The 27,324-nt window shown below is 41.7% G+C and overlaps 1 protein-coding gene across 4 annotated transcripts in view; it reads right to left on the bottom strand.

The window, feature by feature from the left end:
- Window positions 1–27,324, bottom strand: part of PIGG (phosphatidylinositol glycan anchor biosynthesis class G) — a 185,511-nt gene that overhangs the window by 37,741 nt on the left and 120,446 nt on the right. Inside the window, exon 13 of one of the 4 annotated variants that reach the window (XM_058166485.1) lies at window positions 23,807–24,522. The exons of the other annotated variants lie outside the window; for them this stretch is intronic. Coding sequence (XP_058022468.1) covers window positions 24,429–24,522 — 94 coding nt within the window. The 3' untranslated portion in view covers window positions 23,807–24,428. Of the gene's footprint in view, window positions 1–23,806; window positions 24,523–27,324 lie in introns of those variants that run through there. 4 annotated transcript variants of the gene reach the window in all.

The raw sequence follows: 27,324 nt of genomic DNA, 5'->3' as shown, positions 1-27,324 counted from the left end.
CAGAAGTCATCTTACAGAATTCTGACAAGATACACCGTAAGTAGACATTCCATGTCCTGTTGGATCATCATTTTAAACATATTTCTTTACCTAAACAGAGTAACAGAATGACGATGGCTGGGCAAAAAAGCAGTAGCAGCAGGACTGATTTCTGACTTCCTGCTGGCTTCCCCAGTGAATTTCCTTGTGGGAAACTGGCAGGGAGCATCAGAATTACTTACGTACTTGCGTACTTACTTACTTACATGGAATGGAATGGAATAGAATAGAATAGAATAGAATAGAATAGAATAGAATAGAATAGAATAGAATAGAATAGAATGCAACCTTGTTGGCCATCTCCCTGCTCAAGCAGGAAACCCTCCTTTCCTCCCTCCCACCTTCCTTCCTTCCTTCCTTCCTTCCTTTCCTCCCCATGCCTTCTTATTCTTTTCTCCCTCCCTCCCTCCCTTCTTCTTCCCTTCCCTTTGCAGCAAGCAGATAAGTGTCTGGAAGGGGGAGGGAAGGAGAGAATGGGAGAATGAAGATATGTAATCTGCAACACTGCAGCAGCAGCAGCCAACAGCACTGAAGCAACCACAATCCCCCAAATGTTATTCTTTTAGGAGTTCTGGGTTTCAGATATTGGACACGTTATATAAGTTAATCCATTTGAGGTACCATGGTTAAAAATTGTTGCTCTATGATGCACTATTTCACCCAGATAAAGGTCATGTCAACAAGAGTTTTAGCAGTATATAGATTCAGTCTGGGATAACCCTTGCAAATGACCTGGAAGACTATATTTTCATCCAATTAATGAAACTGAAGTGGGGGGAATCAAATTTAATCAAAACATGTTCCAAAACTCCAACCTGTATGGTTTTCTCCCCATCTGGCAAGACCACCATGCTGAAACTAATTTATCAAGTTGTGTATCTTTTATATCAAGTACATTCACTAAGACTGGCCTTTAATAAACTATTGCAGAACGTTCAATGCTTTACATCATTGAACCCAAGTTGCTGCCTAATTTTACAAAGAAATTGGATGATCATTTGCACGCTCCATGGGATCGTTTCTTCTTTTATGCTTCAGACATACAGATATGAAAGCTTTGTTAAAGGAAAAGGTGAGAATTTTTGCAAAACAGCATCTTTACAGTCCTCTGGCAACATGAGAGGGAGAGTGAAAAAATCAATACATATCTTATTTCAGTCTGTAAGAACCATCAGGTCCCACAGCCTTCCCTAATTTTATTTATTTCAGTGCATCTAAGATTTCCTGCAGAGATAAAGATACAGCTAACCGAATTGCTTGAGAACCTGAGTACTCTTCAGAAAGATTATTTTATCCAAAACATCTTAATTCATAAATCTGATATTGTTAAATCAATATTAGAAAAACAGGTATAAAACTAAAAGTGTTGATTTATTTACTGACTGATGCTAACATTGCTATCTACTCTACACCTAATAGCTCAAACTATTATTATCTATTCACCATCATGAGAAGTTACAGCTATCAGTTCATTGGCTCCTGTTGATTTTCATACACCTCAGATTCTTCCCAAGAATCTAAGATGTCAAAATGTATCAACATTACAAATAATTACAACATTCCTCCAGGCCTTCCTGTCCTCTACTATCCCCTGGAGTCCATTTAAGCTCATGCCGACTGCTTCAATGACTCCATCCAGTCACCTCTGTCGCCCCCTTCTTTGGCCCTCAATCTTTCCCAGGATTAGGCTCTTTCCCAGTGAGTCCTTCCTTCTTATTAGGTGGCCAAAATATTTGAGTTTCATCTTCAGGATCTGGCCTTCTAAGGAGCAGTCAGGATTGATCTCCTCTAGGACTGATCGGTTTGATCGCCTTGCTGTCCAAGGGACTCGCAGGAGTCTTCTCCAGCAATATAGTTCAAAGGCCTCAATTCTTTGGCGCTCAGCCTTTCTTATGGTCCAACTTTCACAGTCTTACACTGCAACTGGGAAAACCATAGCTTTGACTATACGCACTATGGCAGGGTGATATCTCTGCTTTTTAGTACGCTGTCTAGATTTGCCATAGCTTTCCTCCCCAGGAGCAAGCGTCTTTTAATTTCTTGGCTGTAGTCCCCATCTGCAGCGATCTTGGAGCCAAGGAAAATAAACTCTGTCACTATCTCCATTTCTTCCCTATCTATTTGCCAGGAATTGAGAGGGCCAGATGCCATGATCTTAATTTTCTTAATGTTGAGTTTCAAGCCAACTTTTGCATTCTCCTTCTTCACCCGCATCAAGAGGCTCTTTGGTTCCTCTTCACTTTCTGTCATTAGAATGGTATCATCTGCATATATGAGGTTGTTGATATTTCTCCCGGCAATCTTAATTCCAACTTTTGATTCATCTAGCCCCGCATTTCTCATGATGTGCTCTGCATATAAGTTAAATAGGCAGGGCGACAGCATACAGCCTTGCCGTACTCCTTTCCCAATTTTGAACCAATCAATGGTTCCGTGTCCAGTTCTCACGGTTGCTTCTTGACCCGCATATAGGTGATGTCCATGTTCTGTCTTTTTGGGGATTGTATCCCAGTATTGCTTTTCCTACTCTCTTATTGATTATGAAGGCTACTCCATTTCTTCTGAGGGATTCTTGCCAGCAGTAGTATACCTGATGGTCATTAAATTAAATTCACCCATTCCTGTCTATTTTAGTTCATTGATTCCTAAGATGTTGGTGTTCAGTCTTTTCATCTTTTGTTTAAGCACGTCCAGCTTGCTGTTGTGCCTCGTCCGCTTTCCCCGCAGCCGGGGCCTTCTTATCTGCTTCCGAACGCTGAGGAATGTCCTAGCATGCCTCCCGGCCCCAGCCCTGGCTCCATGCCCAGACAGGCAGAGCAAGAAGAAGCGCCTCCAGCCCCCAGCCCTGGCTCCATGCCCAGGCAAATGGAGCAACTAGACCTCTCCCCCTCCCCCACAGCATGTGAGCCTGAGGAAGGTCAATTACCAACAGCTGCAGACTGGAGTGACCCTCGCTTCAGGAGAATTGATAAGCGGCGTCAACAGAAGGAAGGGAGGGGCAGGCTTTAATGAGTGCTGAGTCATGGAGCCACACCCCATGGCCTATATAAAGGATCTGCTTTCTGGCATTCTCTTAGTCAGGCAAAGTTTACCTTATCGTGCTGAAATCACTTTCTGGTCTCCTGCCTGCCTTGAGAACTTTGCTAGGACTTTGGCAGAGCTGCAGAGGCACGCCTGATTCGGATTTCCCTGACCCGGCCATCAGCGGAGGAGTGGGACACGACACTTGCCTTGATTCATGGATCTTACATTCCAGGTTCCTATGGAGAAAAAATCTTTACAGCATCGGACTTTCCTTTCACCACCAGATGCATCCACAGCTGAGCATCCTTTTGGCTTTAGCCCAGTCGCTTCACTCTTTCTGGCGCTATTAGTACTAGCCCTCTACTCTTCCCCAGTAGCATATTGGACACCTTCCAACCTGAGGGGCTCATCTTCCGGCATCATATTTTTTTCCCTTTTGATACTGTCCATGGCAAAGATACTGGAGGGGGTTGCCATTTCCTTCTCCAGTGGATCACGTTTAGTCAGAACTCTCTGCTATGACCTGTCCGTCTTAGGTGGCCCTGCATGGTCATAGTTTCATTGAGCTACACAAGCCCCTTTGCCATGACAAGGCAGTAATTCATGAAGAGGTCATTATTGATATATGATAGTTTTTAATAGTTGTTCCAGTGAATCATTTTGGTGACTTGGTTGAAATCTTCTTGCATGAGCTAAGTATATGATTGATTGTTCCTCCTGCTTCTTTGCACAGTTTGCAATATGAATTATTTTGATGAATTTTCAGTTTTGGTTTGGATTACATTAGTTCAAATGGCTTGCTCCTGCACAGCCAATTATCATTATTATTATGATGGTCCAACACACAGTCAGCCAGATGTTTTGACCGAATTTGCCACCATCATTCAATTTCTATTTGCAGGTCTTCGTATTTTGATATCTTCTCCACTATGGCTGGTTTCTGTCAGATGTATTCAGCCAGAAATTTAGACTGGATTTGGCATTTTTATCAGAGATTAACAGAGTTGGAAGGGACCTTGTAGGTCATCTGGTCTAAACCCCCACTCAAACAGGAGACCCTACAGCATTTCTGACAGATGGCTGTCCAATCTCTTCTTGAAAGCTTCCAGTGATGAAGCTCCTACAACTTCTGAAGGCAAGATGTTCAATTGGTTGATTGTTCTCACTGTTAGAAAATTTCTCCTTATTTCTAGGTTGAACTTCTCCTTGATCAGTTTCCATCCATTAGTCCTTGTCTAGCTTTCAGGTGCCTTGGAAAATAGCTTGACCCCGTCCCCTCTGTGGCAGCCCCTCGAATTTTGGAACACAGCTATCATGTCTCCCTGGTCCTTTTCTTCACTAGACTAGCAATACCCAGTTCCTATAACAGTTCCTCATATGTTTTAGTCTCCAGTCCCCTAATCATCCTGGTTGCTCTTCTCTGCACTTTTTCTACAGTCTCGACATCTTTTTTATAGTGTGGTGACCAAAACTGGATGCAATATTCTAGGTGTGGTCTTACTAAGGCTTTATAGAGTGGTATTAGTACCTTGATCTTGATTGTATCCCTCTGTTAATGCAATTTAGGATTGTATTGGCTTTTTTGTCTGTCACTGCACACTATTGATTCATATTTAGTGGATTGTACACTAAGACTCCAAGATCCCTCTCATGGTTACTGCTGTTAAGCCTGGTATCTCCCAATCTATATGCGTACTTTTGGTTTTTCTTGCTGAAGTGTAAGACTTTACTTTTCTCTACATTGAATTTTATTTTGTTAGATAGGGCCCAGTGTTCAAGTCTGTCAAGATCCTTCTGGATCTTGAGCCTATCATCTAGGGTGATGATTGGCTATTTCTGCCAGCTTAGTATCATCCGCAAATTTGGTAAGTTCCCCGTCTATTCCCTCATCTAAGTCATTTATGAAGATATTGAAGACCTGGAATAGGCAGATGCTGTTTTTTGATGGTGTTAAAAGGATATGGGAAAGTGGAGAGGTGAGAAAAGTCAGGCGGGGTGGGAGAAAGGCCCACACCAAGGGTGAAATTCAAAATTTTCCCTACTGGTTCTGTGGGTGTGGCTTGGTGGACGTCGCAGGGGAAGCATACTGCAAAATCTCCATTCCCACCCCACTCCGGGGGGAAGGATACTGCAAAATCCCCATTCCTTCCCCACTCCTGGGGGAAGGATCTTGCAAAATACCCATTCCCACCCCGCTCTGGGGCCAGCCAGTGGTGGTATTTGCCAGTTCTCTGAACTACTCAAAATTTCCACTACCAGTTCTCCAGAACTTGTTGAATTTCACCCTTGGCCCCCACCAGTGGTGGATTGCCCCCGGTTCGGACCGGTTCTATAGAACTGATAGTAAAACCGGCAGGAGGCTCCACCCACTGACCCAAACATCATCAAAACTCTTCTGCGTATGCGCAGAAGAGCGGGCGCACACGCGAGCAGACGCACGATGAGAACCGGTAGTAAAGGTAAGTAGAACCCACTCCTGGTCCACATCCTGGTGGTTCTGGCTGGCCATGGCTTCCCAGCTCATGATGCAGTAGATTTGCAATGCTCCCACAGTTGTAAGAGCAGTTGCCAATTGCTCATATTTTTGTCATGTAACTGTGGAAACTCTGAAATGGTTGGAACTTTGGGACATGGTCATATGTCCCTTCAGTCAGTGCCATTATAATTTTGAACAGTCGCTGAATGAACAATTATAGGTCAAGGTAGGGCTTCCAATAAGCAACTGCAAGTAAAGACTGCTACTTTGCTTCTCCTTTTAATTTTTAATATTATTATTATTATTATTATTTTATTAGATTTATAGACCGCCCTTCTCCCGAAGGACTCAGGGCGGTGTACAGCCAAGGTAAAAAAGAAACAATGTACAATTAAAAGTAAATTAAAAAACTTATTATACAGTGTGGCCGAAAATTAAAATGGTTAAAAATCTAAAAACCCCAATTTAAGACTTAAATAAAATTTAAAATTCGAAATCTAGACAATTTAAGAAAGCCCCGCGCGAAATATGTTTTCAGTTCGTGGCGAAAGGTCCGAAGGTCAGGTATTTGGCGTAAACCAGGGGGAAGTTCATTCCAAAGAGTAGGAGCCCCCACAGAGAAGGATCTTCCCCTGGGGGCCGCCAGCCGACATTTCCTGGCAGACGGCACCCTGAGAAGTCCCTCTCTGTGTGAGCGTACGGGTCGGTGGGAGCACATTGCTATTAAATATTTAATTTTGCTAATAAAGCACATTGCTCAGCAGTTTCCATATCAAGGGAATGTCTTCATGACAGAATCTGAGGAAAGCAGCAAACAGCTGGATATCATCCCCCCCACCTTCATCCCACCCCAAATGTCTCATCTATTTGTGTCCCGCTGCAAAATATATGTCATTAAACACTACAGATTGCTTCAGAACCTGTGGCAATAGGCTGGAAAAATCATTTTCGTCTTATCTTTCTATTCCAAAGACCGCGCTTGTTTTGCCAGTGATACAATATTATCTTGCTTAGTAGTTTTGAGAAACTGAATCGAAACTGAACTGGATCTCTGTAAATGGAAACGAAAGCCTGAAATAGTATGGCGCCTCTATTTTGAGTGATATTCAGCTTCCAACAAAAAAAAAAGATCTCACATATATAATCTTTCCATATACAACACCACAGACGGATCCGAGGAAATATCTAAAAGATGTAAATTATTTCTGGGGAAGAGTTCTTGAAAATGGGTCAATTCATTCAGCTGATTCAAATTGACTTAATCTGTTCTCATATAAAGGAGTTATTGTGGCTTTAAGTTCTGAGACACCCTTACTTAGAGAGGAAAATGTTTAGCAAACTATATATTTTAGAACATCTATGGAAATTCTGCTTCAAATCATGAATAAGAGCTGTTAAGATCAGAAGCTTTTCCAAAGTAGATGGATCCTCCTGGGTCTCTGACTCTTCACTGAAATCCAGAATTAAAACAGTTCTTTGAAGTTCCTCAAAGACTGGAATGCCATCAGGATAGTTTTAGTTGGTGTAGTTACTGTAGCTGCAGCAATTTCTTGATCTGCATCATTTGAGGCCAAAAAAAAAAAAAAAGTAATGCATGGGAGATGGATTCTTTTGTTTTTCAATGATTTAAAATCCATTATTCCTTCCAAACAGATATGAGTTAAAAGAAACTAATAAACAAGCTAATGGCACTAACTACTTTCCAACTGATTTATGAAAACAATCCAATCTTAAGTGACAACTTCAAAGTCAGAGAGATGCTGGTACTGTAGACCAGGGAGCCATCATCCCAAACCATAAGTCCCTTGCCAACTCTTCTCATTAATTGGAATGTACATTTCATTTTTGCTCCTTTGTCCTGAATACTCTGGTACACTGTCTCCTGATTGGTGGGATGAATAGCATGCATAGACTAGCATGAGCATGTCTGAGGTAACATGGGCTGTGGTTGCCCTTGTGGCACACTGGCCAAAATGTGCCAAAGCCTGAATCTGAAGAAATGGAAAGGATTGTCTACACTGTTAATTTGGTTGTCTGTGTATTAGAAATAAATAGCGTCTGGTTTACTAATTGTAGTTTGAATACCTGCTCTCAACCACGTTGAGAGAGGGATAATGTCAGCTGACAGATAATACCTTCAACCTCCTTAAATGGCTGAACTTGGACCAAACTGTTTTAGACAACTATTGTACTGTCACTAACCTTCCCTTTTTGCGGAAAGGTTGTCAAGAAAGTTGTAAGCCTGCAGTTGTAGAGTATCTTGGAGGAAGTGGATTATCTAGACTAGGATTCCCCAACCCCTGGCAGCAGATCAGTACCGATCTGCAACACACCAGAAACTGGGCTGCACAAATGAGTGAAGCCCTATCCAGGGACATGCGGGATGTAGACAGTGTGTGAAACCACACCCTCTCAAGTTCACAGAAAAAAACTCTCTCCACGGAACTGGTCCCTGGCACCCAAATGGTTGGGAGCCACTGATTTAGACCTATTTCAGTGGAATTCCGTACAGAGGCAGCTTTGGCGATGCTTGTTTTTGTTTTTTTTTTATAAAAAAGTTTTATTTTAACATTCATATCCAATAACATATTTAGTGTATCATCATATACAATTAATCGGACCTGCCCAGTCACCACCCCCTTCCTTTAACTCTCTTCCCTTCTCTACCTTCTTCTACTTTCCACAACCATCCTCCCCCTCTCTTATCTACATCCTCTCCTCCTTCCTCCCTACTCCTTTCTTCTCCCTCTTCTATCCCTCTTCCTTCCTTTCCTCTTCCTCCTCTTCTCTTTCCTACCTCCTTCTCTCTTCTACTTCCTTCTTTCCCATCATTCTGAAATGGTAGCCAGGCAGCTCCGATCTTACATTAATTATACGTCTTCAATCATCTTTGTACATTGACCATCAATCCATTTTCTACCCTCATCCCCCCTCCCCCTCCCTTCCCCTTCCTCCCCCCACCCCCCGGGACTTCCCAGAACCGAATACAGGGTATAAAACTAACAACAAAAATTAAAATACAACACAAATCATAATCCATAGTCACTCCTTAAAACCTCAACTCCCCTTCCAGAAACAAAGATAATACATTTCTTCCAATCCATTATATATCAGACCATTCCACTCCTAGAGTTCTCAGAAATTTCCGATTGAGTTAGTGTTTGTTCTTCAATAAAGTACATAGTTTTTAATATCCAACCTTCATCAATCAATACCAAAACAAAGTTCCATCTTCCAATATTCACCAAGGGTTCTTCTAAAATGTCTTTCTTCCTTAAGCAGTCTCTCAAGAATAGTTCATATTTCCAACTTAATTTCTTAAATTTTTCTGTCCAACAAGCATCGCTTTGGCGATGCTTGTTGATGACCTCTAAAGGAGGCTGGATGGAGATGGTTCACCATCCTTATGCTCCTTGATTTTTCAGCAGACTTCAATAATGTTGATCATACTGTTGGTTCTCTTCCTTCCTTCATGCTGGTGTTGTGTGTAAGAGATACAGAGACTGTCCTTTGGGGTTCAACACTCCTCCCCTAATTTTACATAAGCATTTAGTGCTGAATAAGTTCATCCACCATTTAGGTTTGATATAATCAATCTGCTGATGATATCCAATTATATTTTTTCATCATAGGTTGGCCAAGTTAGACTGGTTAGGTCCTGTCTCAATGCCTGGAGTCTATGTGGACCTAGATGGAGAAGAACCAACTCCGATTCAATCCTACTAAAAATCAATAGCTGTGAATATTAGGGCCCTCTGGACATGAAGATTTTTCATTTATACTCTTGAATGTGAGACCATCTGGCTGTTCTAGCTGTTGCTCAAGACTTTGTGGGCAAGGGAGCCTTTGCACATCATCTGCACTTTCCTTTATCAAGAGTCCCTTCACACAGTCACCTTATAGTCTAGTCACCTCACAGCTCTGGTGCAATGGGTCCTACATGGGGCTGACCTTGAAAACCACTTGGAGGTTTCCACTAGTCCAGAATGCAGTAGTCTGAACAGCAATGGACAAACTTTAGTATGTCCATGTGTGTCACCTCAACTCTGCAAGCTGCACTGGTGTAACTGGTGCAATTAAAGAGGATGGTTATCATAAAGCCCCACATGGCATAGGCCAGGTTATTTGAGGGACTACTTACCTACCATAGCTTCTGCCACATGCAGAGTTGATACACTGAGGTTTCTTCAATTAAACATTGATTAAACAGATCCATAAAACATATCTATTCTTCCGAGCAGGACTGGCTTAATAGGGTTTTTAAACATGGATTTTATTGGGGTTTATTTTATATTTTGTATTGTATTTTAAATTTAGGCTTTTGGAATAAGTTTTTTAAATAGTGTTTTTATTGAAATGTATTGTATTATTTTATCTGCCTGTTCACCGCCCTGAGTCCTTCGGGAGAAGGGCGGTATAAAAATTATATTATTATTATTATTATTATTATTATTATTATTATTATTATTAGTAGTAGTAGTAGTAGTAGTAGTAGTAGTAGTAGTAGTAGTAGTATAAAGTGGGACCCAAGAGGGATGCCTTCTCTATCATGGTATCTGCCTTCTGGAATGAGATGCCTCTGAAAATCATATGGCTCCCATCCTATTGGCATTCTGTAAGAGCCTGAAGCCTGGTTGTTCTTCCAGATCTTTGATTAGGAGGATCAGAGATCTTGTTGACTATGTTTTTGCTTAGAGTGACTGGATCCCATTTTGTTTTTAATTCTGGTTTTATAGTTGATTAAGTTGTGGGTGTCCCAGAGTCAGTTTAGAGTCAAGGAGCACCTAAATTGAATTATATAATGATATATGAACTGACTGGTATTTTCCTTACCATTAGCGGGGAAAGCTGTATGTGGCATAAATGCAACTAAAGCCGGTAACCTCATTTATCTTGCTAAAACTGAAGATGCTGTCATGCATGGTAAGAAAGGCCAATACATATGAGCCCACCAGTTATGGAAGAGTGCAAGTTGGTAGAATGAATTAATATATCAAACCAAAGACATTGAAACAGGTACACTGAGGTCTAGGAGAAGGAAGAATAAAAGCAGTGGTGAAATCTAAACCAGTTTACTGCCAGTTTGGTGGCTGTGCATGCGCGCTGCACACCATGCACCAAATGTGAGGTACGCGCACGTGTGCAGTGCACACCAAAAGCAGGCATGGGGTAAATAGAATAGAGTGCAGGGGAGGGTGATCAGCTATGGCGCGCAATCTTTTTTTTTTTAAAGGCTCTGACGATTGCGCGGCTCAGCTATGATTGTCAGAGCCTTTTTTTTAACCTTTTAAAAGCATTTTTTAAAAGAAGCAGCAAGCGGGCAAACAGGCAAGCAGGTGACTGGGCGATTGGGTGGGCATGGGCGGGGGGGAAAGGGATTTTTGCTACCGGTTCTCTGACCCACTCACCACCATTGCTACCGGATCAGGTGATCCGGTCTGAACCGGGAGCATTTCGCCCCTGAATAAAAGTAAAGGAAGGTGGTCTGGGATAAAGTAAATTTCTAGAATATATGTTCTGAAGTGAAAGTGTAGGTTTAATTATAAATGAAAGAGATAAATGTACTGGTATGTCAGAAAGCTCAAGGAAGAAAATTAAGTGAAGGATTTAAAGTTACATAAAAGCAAAAAATTAGAATAAGTAGATGAATGTATGCATTTTGATAGAATGTTCATTAAATATGGGGAAATTGGTATATATTTAAAGATGGACAAGGGCTGAAAGAATGGTAAATAGTAATGTGTATAATTATAGTGGGAATTAAAGTCAAAAGAAGTGAAAAAAGGCTTTGTATACGAGTACTCATTTGCCTATTTTGTTTTATGGAATTCAAAATTGGATATGTCAGGAGAAACATAAGAAAATTGAGTACAGTGAGAATAGAATATTTTTGGGAGCGTGTTACATAAAACAAGAAATGTACTGGGCTGAATAAATGTGAGCTGAATACAAATGTGAGCAGCTTGTATGGGGAAAAAAAAACCCATTCAGTAGGTTGGGTCATGTAGCGAGAATGAATGAGGGTCAAAGTGCAAACCAAAAATAGGAAGGAAGAATGGATGAATAAAGAAGAATATCAAGGATGCTGTAGTTAGATGGAATTGATGAGATCCTGAAAAAAAAGAGGTTTAAAAACAAGAGGTAACATTTGAAGAAACATTCGAATATTGAGGACAAAAGGTGTTTTTTATTTTTTGTCAGAATGCAAAGGTAGAGAGAAAATATGATGAATGGGGTTGGTGTAAACTAGTTTTAATTTTTTTATATATAATTGTTCTTATTTTAGGCCTTTAATTTATTTGGATTGCTAAGTCTTCCTTTTTCTCTGGCTCTGCATAAAGTTGCTTATCTCAGAAGGGGAACAACAGGATGGATATGTATGGATGTATTTTAAAATGCTTTAGGCCAGGGGTGTCAAACAAGGCCTGTGGGCCGGATCTGGCCCATAGAGTGCTTAAATCTGGCCCGTAAGACTGCCCTGGAAAAAGGGAAGGACCAGCCCATGGTGCCTCTGGCAGCAAAAATGGAGCTCAGGAGGGCCGTACACACCACCCTGGGCTCCATTTTTGCTAGCAGAGGGCTAGCAAGACAAACTAAAAACAAAACAAAAGGAGAAATGTTTCCCCTTTTGCATTTGTCCATCCAAGAAGGGACAGGACAGGAAAGGAGAAGGGGAAAGAGGAAGGGCAAAGAAAAAGAAGGGAAGAGGGGAAGAGAGCAAGGAAGGGGGAAAAAGAAAAGAGGGGAAGGAAGAAGAAAGGAGAATGAAAAGGGAAGGAAGGAAGGAAGGAAGGAAGGAAGGAAGGAAGGAAGGAAGGAAGGAAGGAAGGAAGGAAGGAAGGAAGGAAGGAGATTATAATCAGAGAGAGGGAGGGTCTGAGGGAAGTGCCTTAGTACTTGGCCATCACAGGTGCCCCTGATACATGACGTCAATCTGGCCATGACCAAACACAATCCTGATGCAGCCCTCAATGAAATTGAATTTGACACCTCTGCTTTAGATCACTTCGCCAAACAAGCAAAGTAAGCCTGGATTTCTTGGTGTTTGAAATCAATTAGCACTAGCTGTATCATATGAAGACCTTGGCCATCAGACAATCAAAATCTAGTCATCTTAAGAGCTACGAGTACTGTAGAGTTCCAGCAGGACGCACAGTAGGAAAACAAGTTCAAGCTAGTTGGGATTTTCTTGACTGATAATGTGCCCTCAAGTCATTTTTTTCACTCCTAGTGATCACGCAGATAGACTTTCTCCATGACAATCTATTCTTGATTTAGTCTTTCAGGTTTTCTAATGGGGAAGTCATCACACCTGTAACAGATTCTATCCACCTGGCTGCCGGTCACTCTCCTCCTCCCTTGCCTTTCACCTTTCTGAGTATCAGAGACTTTTCCAGAGTGCTGGGTGTTCACATAATGTGCCCAAAACAGGATATTTTAAGCCTGGTCATTTCTGGCTTGCCTGAGAACTCTGGATTGGTGGGATTTTCTAGGCTACTGGGAAAAAAACCCATTCAGTAGGTTGGGTCATGTAGCGAGAATGAATGAGGGTCAAAGTGCAAACCAAAAATAGGAAGGAAGAATGGATGAATCAAGAAGAATATCAAGGATGCTGTAGTTAGATGGAATTGATGAGATCCTGAAAAAAAAGAGGTTTAAAAACAAGAGGTAACATTTGAAGAAACATTCGAATATTGAGGACAAAAGGTGTTTTTTATTTTTTGTCAGAATGCAAAGGTAGAGAGAAAATATGATGAATGGGGTTGGTGTAAACTAGTTTTAATTTTTTTATATATAATTGTTCTTATTTTAGGCCTTTAATTTATTTGGATTGCTAAGTCTTCCTTTTTCTCTGGCTCTGCATAAAGTTGCTTATCTCAGAAGGGGAACAACAGGATGGATATGTATGGATGTATTTTAAAATGCTTTAGGCCAGGGGTGTCAAACAAGGCCTGTGGGCCGGATCTGGCCCATAGAGTGCTTAAATCTGGCCCGTAAGACTGCCCTGGAAAAGGAAGGACCAGCCCATGGTGCCTCTGGCAGCAAAAATGGAGCTCAGGAGGGCCGTACACACCACCCTGGGCTCCATTTTTGCTAGCAGAGGGCTAGCAAGACAAACTAAAAACAAAACAAAAGGAGAAATGTTTCCCCTTTTGCATTTGTCCATCCAAGAAGGGACAGGACAGGAAAGGAGAAGGGGAAGAGGAAGGGCAAAGAAAAGAAGGGAAGAGGAAGAGAGCAAGGAAGGGGAAAAGAAAGAGGGAAGGAAGGAAGGAAGGAAGGAAGGAAGGAAGGAAGGAAGGAAGGAAGGAAGGAAGGAAGGAAGGAAGGAAGGAAGGAAGGAAGGAAGGAAGGAAGGAAGGAAGGAAGGAGATTATAATCAGAGAGAGGGAGGGTCTGAGGGAAGTGCCTTAGTACTTGGCCATCACAGGTGCCCCTGATACATGACGTCAATCTGGCCATGACCAAACACAATCCTGATGCAGCCCTCAATGAAATTGAATTTGACACCTCTGCTTTAGATCACTTCGCCAAACAAGCAAAGTAAGCCTGGATTTCTTGGTGTTTGAAATCAATTAGCACTAGCTGTATCATATGAAGACCTTGGCCATCAGACAATCAAAATCTAGTCATCTTAAGAGCTACGAGTACTGTAGAGTTCCAGCAGGACGCACAGTAGGAAAACAAGTTCAAGCTAGTTGGGATTTTCTTGACTGATAATGTGCCCTCAAGTCATTTTTTTCACTCCTAGTGATCACGCAGATAGACTTTCTCCATGACAATCTATTCTTGATTTAGTCTTTCAGGTTTTCTAATGGGGAAGTCATCACACCTGTAACAGATTCTATCCACCTGGCTGCCGGTCACTCTCCTCCTCCCTTGCCTTTCACCTTTCTGAGTATCAGAGACTTTTCCAGAGTGCTGGGTGTTCACATAATGTGCCCAAAACAGGATATTTTAAGCCTGGTCATTTCTGGCTTGCCTGAGAACTCTGGATTGGTGGGATTTTCTAGGCTACTGGGAAAAAAACTTAATAACTTTCTGACCCAGTTTTAAATATATTTGAGAAAATTTGGAGAACTAGTGAAATGTCAATCAAAAGAGGGCAAGGGTTGTTCCGATCTTCCCAAATAGGAAACATTAGAATCCAGGGAAGTATAGACCAATCAGTTTGAGATCAATACCTGGGAAAATTTTGAAGGCGATTTTAAATAGAATAATCTGTACGTACTAAGAAATCAATGTGGTAATTACTGGAAGTCCAGATGAATTTTAGCCAAACTATCTCATTGTTTGATTGGATAAATTACCTTAGTGTGTATGTGAGTGCTGTAGACATGTTAATTTCAATAAAGCATGGGAGGAGGAGGAGGAGGAGGAGGAGGAGGAGGAGGAGGAGGAAGAGGAGGAGGAGGGGGAGGAGAAGAGGAGGAGGAGAAGAGGAGGAGGAGGGGAGGGGAAGAGAAGAAGAAGAAAGCATGTAGTGTTATTACTGGCAAGCTAAGTATGCTTGGGTGGTTGATATCATAATTAAGTGAATACCCAGGTTGTTTAAAAATCATATTCAAGAAGAGTGTGAATAGTTCCTCATCATAAGGCAATAAGGCACTGAGTGGAGTGCCATGAGGTTCAAGTCTGAACTATACTCATCAGTAACTGTTGTGTCTCGCTCGCTTTCCCCGCAGCCGGGCGCCTCTTATCTCCTTCCCAACGCTGAGGAATGTCCTGGCATGCCTCCAGGCCCCAGCCCTGGCACCATGCCCAGACAGGCAGAGCAAGAAGAAGGGCCTGACGTGCCTCCAGTCCCCAGCCCTGGCTCCATGTCCAGGCAAACGGAGCAACTAGACCCCTCCCCCTCCCCCACAGCATGTGAGCCTTAGGAAGGTCAATTATCAACAGCTGGAGCCTGGAGAGATCCTCGCTTCAGGAGAATTGATAGGTGGCGTCAGCAAAAGGAAGGAAGGAAGGAAGGAAGGAAGGAAGGAAGGAAGGAAGGAAGGAAGGAAGGAAGGAAGGAAGGAAGGAAGGAAGGAGATTATAATCAGAGAGAGGGAGGGTCTGAGGGAAGTGCCTTAGTACTTGGCCATCACAGGTGCCCCTGATACATGACGTCAATCTGGCCATGACCAAACACAATCCTGATGCAGCCCTCAATGAAATTGAATTTGACACCTCTGCTTTAGATCACTTCGCCAAACAAGCAAAGTAAGCCTGGATTTCTTGGTGTTTGAAATCAATTAGCACTAGCTGTATCATATGAAGACCTTGGCCATCAGACAATCAAAATCTAGTCATCTTAAGAGCTACGAGTACTGTAGAGTTCCAGCAGGACGCACAGTAGGAAAACAAGTTCAAGCTAGTTGGGATTTTCTTGACTGATAATGTGCCCTCAAGTCATTTTTTTCACTCCTAGTGATCACGCAGATAGACTTTCTCCATGACAATCTATTCTTGATTTAGTCTTTCAGGTTTTCTAATGGGGAAGTCATCACACCTGTAACAGATTCTATCCACCTGGCTGCCGGTCACTCTCCTCCTCCCTTGCCTTTCACCTTTCTGAGTATCAGAGACTTTTCCAGAGTGCTGGGTGTTCACATAATGTGCCCAAAACAGGATATTTTAAGCCTGGTCATTTCTGGCTTGCCTGAGAACTCTGGATTGGTGGGATTTTCTAGGCTACTGGGAAAAAAACTTAATAACTTTCTGACCCAGTTTTAAATATATTTGAGAAAATTTGGAGAACTAGTGAAATGTCAATCAAAAGAGGGCAAGGGTTGTTCCGATCTTCCCAAATAGGAAACATTAGAATCCAGGGAAGTATAGACCAATCAGTTTGAGATCAATACCTGGGAAAATTTTGAAGGCGATTTTAAATAGAATAATCTGTACGTACTAAGAAATCAATGTGGTAATTACTGGAAGTCCAGATGAATTTTAGCCAAACTATCTCATTGTTTGATTGGATAAATTACCTTAGTGTGTATGTGAGTGCTGTAGACATGTTAATTTCAATAAAGCATGGGAGGAGGAGGAGGAGGAGGAGGAGGAGGAGGAGGAGGAGGAGGAAGAGGAGGAGGAGGGGGAGGAGGAGAAGAGGAGGAAGAGGAAGAGGAGGAGGAGGGGGGAGGGGGAAGAGAAGAAGAAGAAAGCATGTAGTGTTATTACTGGCAAGCTAAGTATGCTTGGGTGGTTGATATCATAATTAAGTGAATACCCAGGTTGTTTAAAAATCATATTCAAGAAGAGTGTGAATAGTTCCTCATCATAAGGCAATAAGGCACTGAGTGGAGTGCCATGAGGTTCAAGTCTGAACTATACTCATCAGTAACTGTTGTGTCTCGCTCGCTTTCCCCGCAGCCGGGCGCCTCTTATCTCCTTCCCAACGCTGAGGAATGTCCTGGCATGCCTCCAGGCCCCAGCCCTGGCACCATGCCCAGACAGGCAGAGCAAGAAGAAGGGCCTGACGTGCCTCCAGTCCCCAGCCCTGGCTCCATGTCCAGGCAAACGGAGCAACTAGACCCCTCCCCCTCCCCCACAGCATGTGAGCCTTAGGAAGGTCAATTATCAACAGCTGGAGCCTGGAGAGATCCTCGCTTCAGGAGAATTGATAGGTGGCGTCAGCAAAAGGAAGGGAGGGGCAGGCCTGGATAAGTGCCGAGTCATGGAGCCACACCCCATGGCCTATATAAAGGATCTGCTTTCTGGCATTCTCTGAGTCAGGCAAAGTCTACCTTGGATTGTTGAAGTCACTTCCTGGTCTCCTGCCTGCCTTGAGAACTTTGCTAGGACTTTGGCAGAGCTGCAGAGGCACGCCTGATACGGACTTCCCCGACCCAGCCATCAGCGGAGGAGTGGGACACGACAGTAACTCTACTTCCTTAGATGGTGAAGAAATGAAGGGAATGCATCAGTGGTGGGTTGCTACTAGTTCGGTCCGATTCTTGCAAACCAGTAGTAACGGCGGATTGTCCGGACGTCATCACAGACAATCTGCCTATGCACAGAAGTGCACACATTCCCGTTGCGAACTGGTACCGAAAGTAAGTGGAACCCACCCCTGGAATGCATATCAAATCTACAGAAGTCCCTGTATTGGGTGGGATACCTAATTTCCAGAAGACGGGAAAAAATCAAAAGAAGCTTGATAGATTAGAGAAATTAAGGGGAAAATGAAATGGAATTTAGCTCTACCAAATGTAAAGTTTTTTGCTTAAGAAACAGAAATCAAATGTATAGGTGGGGATACATGGCTTGTTAACAGTGCTTGTGAAAAGATCATGGAGTGGACTACAAACATCATGATGTGGATGTAAAGAATGCAATTTTAAATTGCATAAACAGAAATCTAATTTCTAAATCCTAAAAATAGCTCTATTTTACACACTTTATTGTGTCCAGATAGTTCTGGTCATTGGAACAGGATTTATCCACACTATGTTATCAATTTAATTTGATTTTGATTTATTGTTTGGATTACATGTGCATGTGACTGTGTGTGATAATAAACAAGAATCAAAAGACAGTCTGGTGTAGCGGTTAAGGTGCTGAACTAGGAATGAAAGACCATGAATTCTAGTCCTGCCTTAGGCATGAGGCCAGTTGGGTCATCTAGGGTAGTCCATAAGTGTTGAAGAAACTATCTTCGAAGCTGCCTCATTCCTGTAGTCACCCTTTAAAGCAGGGTTGTCAAACTGGCAGCTCGCAGACCGGATGCGTCATGCGCAAGCCACGCCCACCCCAACTTCACAAAGGCAAAAAACATTGTGATACGCCACAATACCAGGGGTGAAATTCAGCAGGTTCTGACAGGTTCTGGAGAACCGGTAGTGGAAATTTTGAGTAGTTTGGAGAACCAGCAAATACCATCTCTGGCTGGCCTCAGAGTGGGGTGGGAATGGAGATTTTGCAATATCCTTCCCCTAGAGTGGGGTGGGAATGGAGATTTTGCAATATCCTTCCCCTGGAGTGGGGAGGGAATGGACATTTTGCAGTATCCTTCCCCTGGAGTGGGGCGGGAACAGAGATTTTGCAGTATCCTTCCCCTGCCACGCCCATCAAGCCACGCCCACAGAACCGGTAGTAAAAAAAATTTGAATTCCACCACTGCACGATACGTCATGTGATGCGATAGACTTTGACACCGGTGGGTCACCATTGTCATGTTATTGACCTAGCTAGCATTCTTGTGGCTAGCGCTTCCACTCTCTAGGAACTGCTGGCACCATTCTTCCCTCTATAACAGTATAGCTTAGATAACAGGAAAATATTTTCCTTTGGGGTTTTTTTTTCCTAAGAGTTGATATAAATCACCTTAATGGATATATATATACACAGTGAGAAATGAATTACTGGAAAGTAAGAGATCGGTTTCAAGAACTTCATGTGATTTATATTCAGCATTTTTTCAACTCATTTTTTTTTTTATTCTGCTTCTTCTGGTCTAATCACCAAGAAGGAAGCTCTTTGTGTTATGAGGACTCTTCTACCCTAAAGTAATAATTAGAAAGGTTTGGGTGAACTTCTTTAATGGTCGGACTGGCTCTGTCATTAAGCAGAGGGAGGCAGCACCCTTAGGCTGCGGATCTTGAAGCGTACAGATGATATTGCTGTATGTTGTAGAAGTTTGTTTTTGCCTCCAAAGGGAAGCAAAAGGGAAGTTGTTTGGGGGTTGTAAAATCCAGGGCTCATCTAAATAGTTTCCTTGCTCCACCATAAACACACTCTTCTTACTCTTGGCCAAGGACACTATCTTGTCAACTTGGCTCTTTGCTGAACTAGGCTGAACCTGATCTGTTCCAGCAGGAAAGTAGAGCTTTCCCAGCTACCATTAATAGACAACCGCCCAATGGAAGAGGGGCCTTTGTAACTCAGTAGTCCCTTGGGCTGTAATTGCAACTGGGGCAATTTGTGGATGCCAGAAAGAATTCTCTTTCTCTCCCCCCACCCTTTTCTCTTTCTCTCTCTTACTGTGTGTATATGACATAAGCTTGTCTGCAAGAAAATTGAATAAAAGTCCTCTTCACAAATGCATGTGAGTTTTCTTCTTTCATGAGTTCTAGACTTATGTTTGTTTACAAGTGCCCAACACACAAGGCTATAAGGTTATAGCAGCTTCTTCTTCTTCTTCTTCTTCTTCTTCTTCTTCTTCTTCTTCTTCTTCTTCTTCTTCTTCTTCTTCTTCTTCTTCTTCTCCTCCTCCTCCTCCTCCTCCTCCTCCTCCTCCTCCTCCTCCTCCTCCTCCTCCTCTCTCTCTCTCTCTCTCTCTCTCCTTTTAAGAATGGATGTGGGACAAAATGGCAGAAGACAAGTATCAAATAGCTCTCTTTGTTCTCCCCACTTCCTCTTCACTAGCATTCAGAAGGAATAAGAGGGCACAGATTGCTGGTTCTTCTGAATTCAAACATTTTGAGTTGGACTTCCCTGGTTGTGAAGAAAGCTGAAAATGCCAAACTTGGTATTTGCTTCATTGCTGCAGGATGGGTTAAGAAAATCAGCAAACACTAACTTTTTGTTACCCTCAAGTGGCCACTTGGATTTTTGTAGCCCAGATCTAACAGCCTTAACTCATTCATTCATTCATTCGTTGTCTAAAGCGGTGGTGAAATTCAAAATTTTTTACTATCGGTTCTATGGGCGTGGCTTGGTGGATATGGTGTGGCTTGGTGGGCATGGCTTGGGCATAGCAGGGGAAGGATACTGTAAAATCTCCATTCCCAGCCCACTCCAAGGGAAGGATACTGTAAAATCTCCATTCCCAGCCCACTCCAAGGGAAGGATACTGCAAAATCCCCATTCCCACCCCACTCTGGGACCAGCTAGAGTCCCAGAGTGGTATTTGCCAGTTCTCCAAACTACTCAAATTTTCCGCTACCGGTTCTCCAGAACCTGTCAGAGCCTGCTGGATTTCACCCCTGGTCTAAAGCTACTGATTTATCACTGAATCTGGTAGGCATACAGGTTAAGACAAGCAATTATAAGCACTTAAAACAAAAGTAAAAAAAAAAAAAGTGGCCATGTTGGATGTGTGATGATTCAAAAGGGAGACTCAAAAAAGGTACTGCCCCAAACCTGTGGCAAGAGCCAGATATTGAAGGTCAGATCAAATACCTGTTTGTAGAGTGGTAGCATAAAAACCAAAAGTCAATGACATCTGGAAAATGAACAATGCATTGTAGCATAAATAAAGTACAGGTAGTCCTCAACGTACGGCCACAATTAAGCCCAAAATATATGCTGCTAAGTAAAACATTTGTTAAGTGAGTTTTGCTCCATTTTACGACTTTTCTTGCCACATTTGCTAAGCGAATCATTGCAGTTGTTAAAAGCAGCCCCATTCAGCAGGATCCCACATGGCCTGAAGCCCAATTCTTATGCTTGCTTGTGGCCACAATGGAGCAGGAGGCTGAGTGCAAGGTGTGTGGGGCAGCTCCACCACCACCCAGCCTCAGCTCATGGCCCCCCACGCACACGCACACACACACATACAGTAGTGGACAAAATTGTGGAAACCTTTTGGGAAAAGTGTATTTTCTAAAACTAGCTAATAACACCACTTTTTTTTTTTTTTTGGAGTAGTACCATAAAATTTTATATCAATGGAAAGATAATTTAGACAAGAATGTAATGCAATAACTTTTATGAAGGATTTGCTATTAGAATAGCAGTTACAGTATAAAGAAAAGTGAAACACGTAGAAAAAAAAAGTTATGCAAAAATTATCCATAGGAAAAACGAGATATACCAAAATTATCCCCATGTCAGTTAATACTTAGTTGGGTAACCTTTAGCATGAATTACGGCCTTAAAACATCTTCCCATGGAGTGAACCAAGTCTTTTAGTTCTGCAGCTGTTATAATGTGAAACCAAGATTGAATGATTGCTTTTATTAACTCGGTTTTATTGCTTCTGACTAACAAGTTTCTTTAGTCAGCTCCATAGATTTTAAATTGGGTTAAAGTCTGGGCTATTCCCAGGCCATTCCAGCAGTGGAATATAATTATCCTGAAACTCCCCAAAAAAGGTGGTGTTATTAGCCATCAAACCTCAAAAATACACTTTTCCCAAAAGATTTCCACAATTTTGGCCACTAGTGTAGGAGATGCTTTTATCAACCTGGTTGCACCTTTCACCAATATTTCCACCTTCTTCACCTCCTCCGTGGACACCCTAGTAAATCGGCAGATTTTTGCAATTCGTATCTGATAGCTTTAATCTACAGTTAAAATACAGAGATAAGATTAGAAAAAGTAAATGAAATGTGATGCAGTCATGGATAGTTTATCCATAGACAGTGGCTGTTCACAAAATTGTTTTAGGGAAGGACAATAGGATTGTGACAAAAATATCTGACTGGTTATCTGCATCTTAGCACTGGCCATTGAGAACCAGCTACTGCTCCAAATGGAGGCCAGACCTGGTACTTCTGTACAGATTGTCAAAATACAGTATATGTCAGTAGTCAGAGAAGGGATTTTTTTAGAGTGAGAAGTTTGTCCAACGATATGTGATTTCTTTTGTTGTCATTGTGGATCTACTGATAAGGTTCTGAGCTGGCCACTTTAATTTCCTCCAATACAGTGTTAACTTTTGTGCTTTAGAATTTCAGTGCTTCTTATCCTACCAGAATAATTTTGACTTGAACCTGCCAGGAAAATACATATTTAATTTAATACAAGGTATATGGATTCTTAATTTAAGGTGGAAATTTAAAGGTGGGGAGATACAAAAGACCAGAGGAAAACTTCAGACAAAAAATTATTGAATTATTGGTTTAATATCATCATATTGGTTTTAAAAAATCATCTGCTCTTTGGATTCAGTTGTACAGCGGTATATGTCCATGTTGCCTGGAGCAAATGCCAAAGGAGAACACTCATGTACAATCTCTCCCTTTGGCACGCTTCCTATGAAATCATTAAAAATGGTTCTGGGGAATCATTTCACTCAAACCTGTATACAGATAAGCAGAGTCCTCCCCCAAAAGCATCCCCAAAAAGCATCAGGATCCATACAGAGAATACAAGGGCCAACAGGCAAAATATCAGAAGAGAAACACACATGAGATTTGTGTCAAGCATCAGGGAAATCGAGGCAGTTCAAATGTATATAAGGATTTATTGTAAGTTTCAGCTCTCTACAAGAATCTGAACTACTAACCGCCAAGGCAAATTGGCGGTAGATAAGAGTGACTGGAATTCAAGGAAGGAAGGACGGATTTAGATCTCTTGTGGGCACAAAGGGACTCATGATTGATAATATGTTTGACTCCTCCCTTGGGCTCACCCTGGTCATCTCCTACAATTTGGAGACTAAGGAAAGAGAAGAGCAGAGAGAAGTATTGTAACAGATTGTTTTCTACTGCACCTAAACTTTATTAAACCACAGAAATTGAGCCAGCATCTGTAGAAATGGAGTATAATAGCTCAGGGACTCTGGTGCTCATGCACACATTTTATTGTTCTTTTTGTTTTTTATTTTCCAACCAAGCTTCTACTTTTTCAACTTCAGAAATATTATTATTACTATTATTATTATTATTATTATTATTATTATTATTATTATTATTATTATTATTATTATTATTATTATTATTAGTCAAATGGCACATTCACATCATCGGTCGATAAAAATACAATATAGGAAATATAAAATTTATAATGTTATAAACACATGTCTAGATTAAAGATATAATTTCTTGCTTCATTTTTCACAGCCAGGAAATCAGCAAATTCTCCAGTATAGGCTCTATTTTGGCACTAAATGTTGAATAGTTTGTTTTTCGGCCCCACAGTTACAATTCAGTGGTCGTATTTTGCTGCACTTATAGAAGGCGTCTGCACATCTACCGTGGCAAATGGAATTCAGTTCAGTGTTGTCAGAGGTGGGCTGCAGCAGGTTCTGACCAGTTCTGGAGAACCGGTAGCGGAAATTTTCAGTAGTTCGGAGAACCGGTAGTAAAAATTCTAACTGGCCCCACCCTCATCTATTCTCTGCCTCCCAAATCCCAGCTGATTGGGAGGAAATGGGGATTTTGCAGTATCCTTCCCCCAGGAGTGGGGTGGGAATGGAGATTTTACAGTATCCTTCCCCTGCCACGCCCACCAAGCCATGCCATGCTCATCAAGCCACACCCACAGATAGTAAAAAAAATTGAAACCCACCACTGAGTGTTGTCCATATTTTATTTTATTTATCTATTTATTTATTTTTGTCACACAGTATATATAAGCATAAGCATGAAATAATTATACAATATATAAGCATATATATGAGTATGTAATAACTATATTAATTGGATATAACGAAGGAAAACAATAGGACAGGAACGGTAGGCACGCTGGTGCTCTTATGCACGCCCCTTACAGACCTCTTAGGAATGGGGTGAGGTCAATGGTAGATAGTTTTTGGTTGAAGCTTTTGGGATTTTGGGAAGAGACCACAGAGTCAGGTAGTGTATTCCAAGCATTAACAACTCTGTTACTGAAGTCATATTTTCTGCAATCAGGATTGGAGCTTAAATCTATTGTGTGCTCATGTATTATTGCAATTGAAGCTGAAGTAGTCTTCGACAGGAAGGACATTACAATAGATGATTCTATGAGTTAAACTCAGGTCATGTCGAAGGCGGCGTAGTTCTAAATTTTCTAAACTCAGGATTTCAAGTCTGGTGGCATAAGGTATTTTGTTGTGATCAGAGGAGTGGAGAACTCTTCTTGTAAAATATTTCTGGACACATTCAATTGTATTGATGTCAGAAATGTGGTCAAATCAGCCTTAGATAATTTCTCCTTTTAAGAGGAGAAACATTATGGTAACATCAATCGACACCACTTCCACTACAACAGAAGTTACAGGGCTCTGATTGTACCTGTTGTGTCTCGTCTGGTTTTACCGCAGCCGGGGCCTTCTTATCTGCTTCCGAACGCTGAGGAATGTCCTAGTATGCCTCCCGGCCCCAGCCCTGGCTCCATGCCCAGACAGGCTGAGGAGGAAGAAGTACCTCCAGCCCCCAGCTCTAGCTCCATGCCCAGGCAAACGGAGCAACTAGACCCCTCCCCCTCCCCCACAGCATGTGAGCCTGAGGACGGTCCATTACCAACAGCTGCAGACTGGAGTGACCCTCGCTTCAGAAGAATTGATAGGCGGCGGCGACAGAAGGAAGGGAGGGGCAGGCCTGGATAAGTGCTGAGTCATGGAGCCACACCCCATGGCCTATATAAGGGATCTGCTTTCTGGCATTCTCTGAGTCAGGCAAAGTCTAACATATCTTGCTGAAGTCACTTTCTGGTCTCCTGCCTGCCTTGAGAACTTTGCTAGGACTTTGGCAGAGCTGCAGAGGCACGCCTGATTCGGATTTCCCTGACCCGGCCATCAGCGGAGGAGTGGGACACGACAGTACCCCAACATCCAACTCCAACAAGAAGACCAAAAAGAGGGGGAAACCGTGGGAGAATCAAATTGTTACCAGCATGGTAACACTCGTAAATAATTCTCTGGTTGCCTAGATAACCAATCGCATGTCCCTAGTGCATTTTATAAAGCCTGGATAGCAGCTTTACTTCATAGTATGAATGAATCCATGAGCTCTGCTAAAGCATGACAGAACAAAAATCCCTTTCTGTGGTAATTAGGTGAGGTGGCATTAGATTTAATTAATGAGCAGACAGGCAACATTGGTTAAGAGAGCTACAAGCAGAAGTTCTAGACACATATTGTAAGGTTACTGGATAACAATCAGAAGCAGCAACATAATTATCTCTCTTCATAAAGACCTTGCAGGATAGGACAAGGAGATTATTCCTTTTACAGAAGGTGAAATAGTGACTTGCTTAAATATGGCCAGTGAATCCTTAGCAGCAGAGATAAAATTTGAACGAGAGACCTCCACCATCTTAATTCCGGTTCTCAGCCTCAGCCAGAATTAGCAATTGTGAAGCTGATTGATGCTGAAATTGGGAGCTTGGAGCAAATGCTTAATAGACCCAACTGATGCTTATTCAAAAAAATTAATTTTACTGCCACCTCTTTTCCTAAGCCTTTCAGCCATGAACAGACAGCCATGACCCCTTTAATTCAAATCCAACCAGTCTTCATTTCCCCCCCCTTTTTTGTAAGTATTAAATTTTAAGTTTTGCATGAATGATGCATTACTTTGGGTACACTCCATTGTTGCTTTGGTGTTTATATCCTGCTGGTCATTGACTATAATTAAATACTTTTGGATAACTCAATTTTTTTGGGGGGGGTGCCTTCTCTAAATTCCAAAGCAGTGGTGAAATCTGAACCAGTTTACTACTGGTTCGCTGGCTGCGCATGCCAAATCTCTTTGGCCAAAGGGGTTGTAGAAAAAATGCTTTTAAAAGTAAAAAAAAAAAGCCTCTGATGATCAGGCAACTCAGCTGGACTCATCAGAGCATTTTTATCTTTTAAAAGCATTTTTTATAACCTATTCAGCCGATAGGGATTTTTGCTACCAGTTCTCCGAACTACCCGCCGCTATCGCTACCGGATCGACCGATCCAGTCCAAACCGGGAGCATTTCACCTCTGTTCGAAAGATATAATTTTGCCAACTGGGGGAAAAATACTGCAACAGCCCCAGACACATCTAGGATAATATCCTGATACATGTTCGATATCCACAGTATGGGTGGTTGCTCAGTTCCTGTTCTTCCACTGTAAATATCTATGCAGATGCTCAATCATCCAGGTCATAGTTGTCCCAAAAGTGCTTTTCCAAAAGGCAACTGGATTTGGATTTTTTTCATTTGAAAACATTTCGCTTCTCATCCAAGAAGCTAAATCAGTTCTTCTGTTGGAATTGAAGAAGCTTCTTGGAGGAGAAGAGAAACATTCTCAAAACAAAAAACCCAAGACAGTCCAGTCGCCTTTTGGAAAAGCTCCTTTGGGACATCCACTGCTTTTTTCTTTTTCTTTTATGTACACTGAGAGCATATGCGCCAAGACAAATTCCTTGTGTGTCCAATCACACTTGGCCAATAAAAATTCTATTCTATTCTATTCTATTCTAAACAAGCTGCAAGAAATTAGCTCATCCTGTTATAAAATAGAACTATCAATCTCTGACTATTTGATAAATGTATCGGCCACCCTGATAAAGCTAGCAGAAGAAGCCTCCTCTGTTACCTTTGCTTACAGCAGAATTATCCCATTCTTTTCCCATTTTCATTTCCCACATGACAAATATGCATTTTAGTCTTAAGTATAAACTTTTCCTCCTTATCACCACACTGTACCTCAAAACAAAGCAGTAAGCATTGCAAGTGAAAAGATCTCACACGCTAAGGCTTTTTTATTAATAAAACAGACAGTCTAACAAAAATGCACAATTGCATCTTTTTCAATAAAAAAGCTTACAAAAGCTATGAATGTTTGGTAAGTGTGATCTATAAGTAAATTATGTAGAATAATACTTACTTTACGCAGTAGGTTGGATTGGAAGCCAGATATAAACATGATGAATGCTATATAATAAAAGTCTCTGACACAGCTATAATATTTATTGCTGAAAAGCAACAATTCTTAGAAAAACTGTAGATTAGTTATTGCTGCTTGAGTAGAATTGTTCAAGAGGGATGACTTTAGAAGAAATGACAAATTCCATTAGTGGCTTCTATTCATCCATTTTTTAAAAAATGAGATTATTTTTATTTTATGAACTCTTCATTACTTCATCAATGTTGCTTATTTAGAGAAAGCACGGAGGCAATGTGGTACATTAAGCAATCATCACTAAATCAGAAATTCAGGAGGAAAAAAACCCA

This window comes from Ahaetulla prasina, chromosome 2 (genome assembly GCF_028640845.1).
Source record: "Ahaetulla prasina isolate Xishuangbanna chromosome 2, ASM2864084v1, whole genome shotgun sequence".
In the NCBI taxonomy this organism is placed as follows: domain Eukaryota; kingdom Metazoa; phylum Chordata; class Lepidosauria; order Squamata; family Colubridae; genus Ahaetulla; species Ahaetulla prasina.
This window is presented reverse-complemented; position numbering and strand designations above follow the sequence as displayed.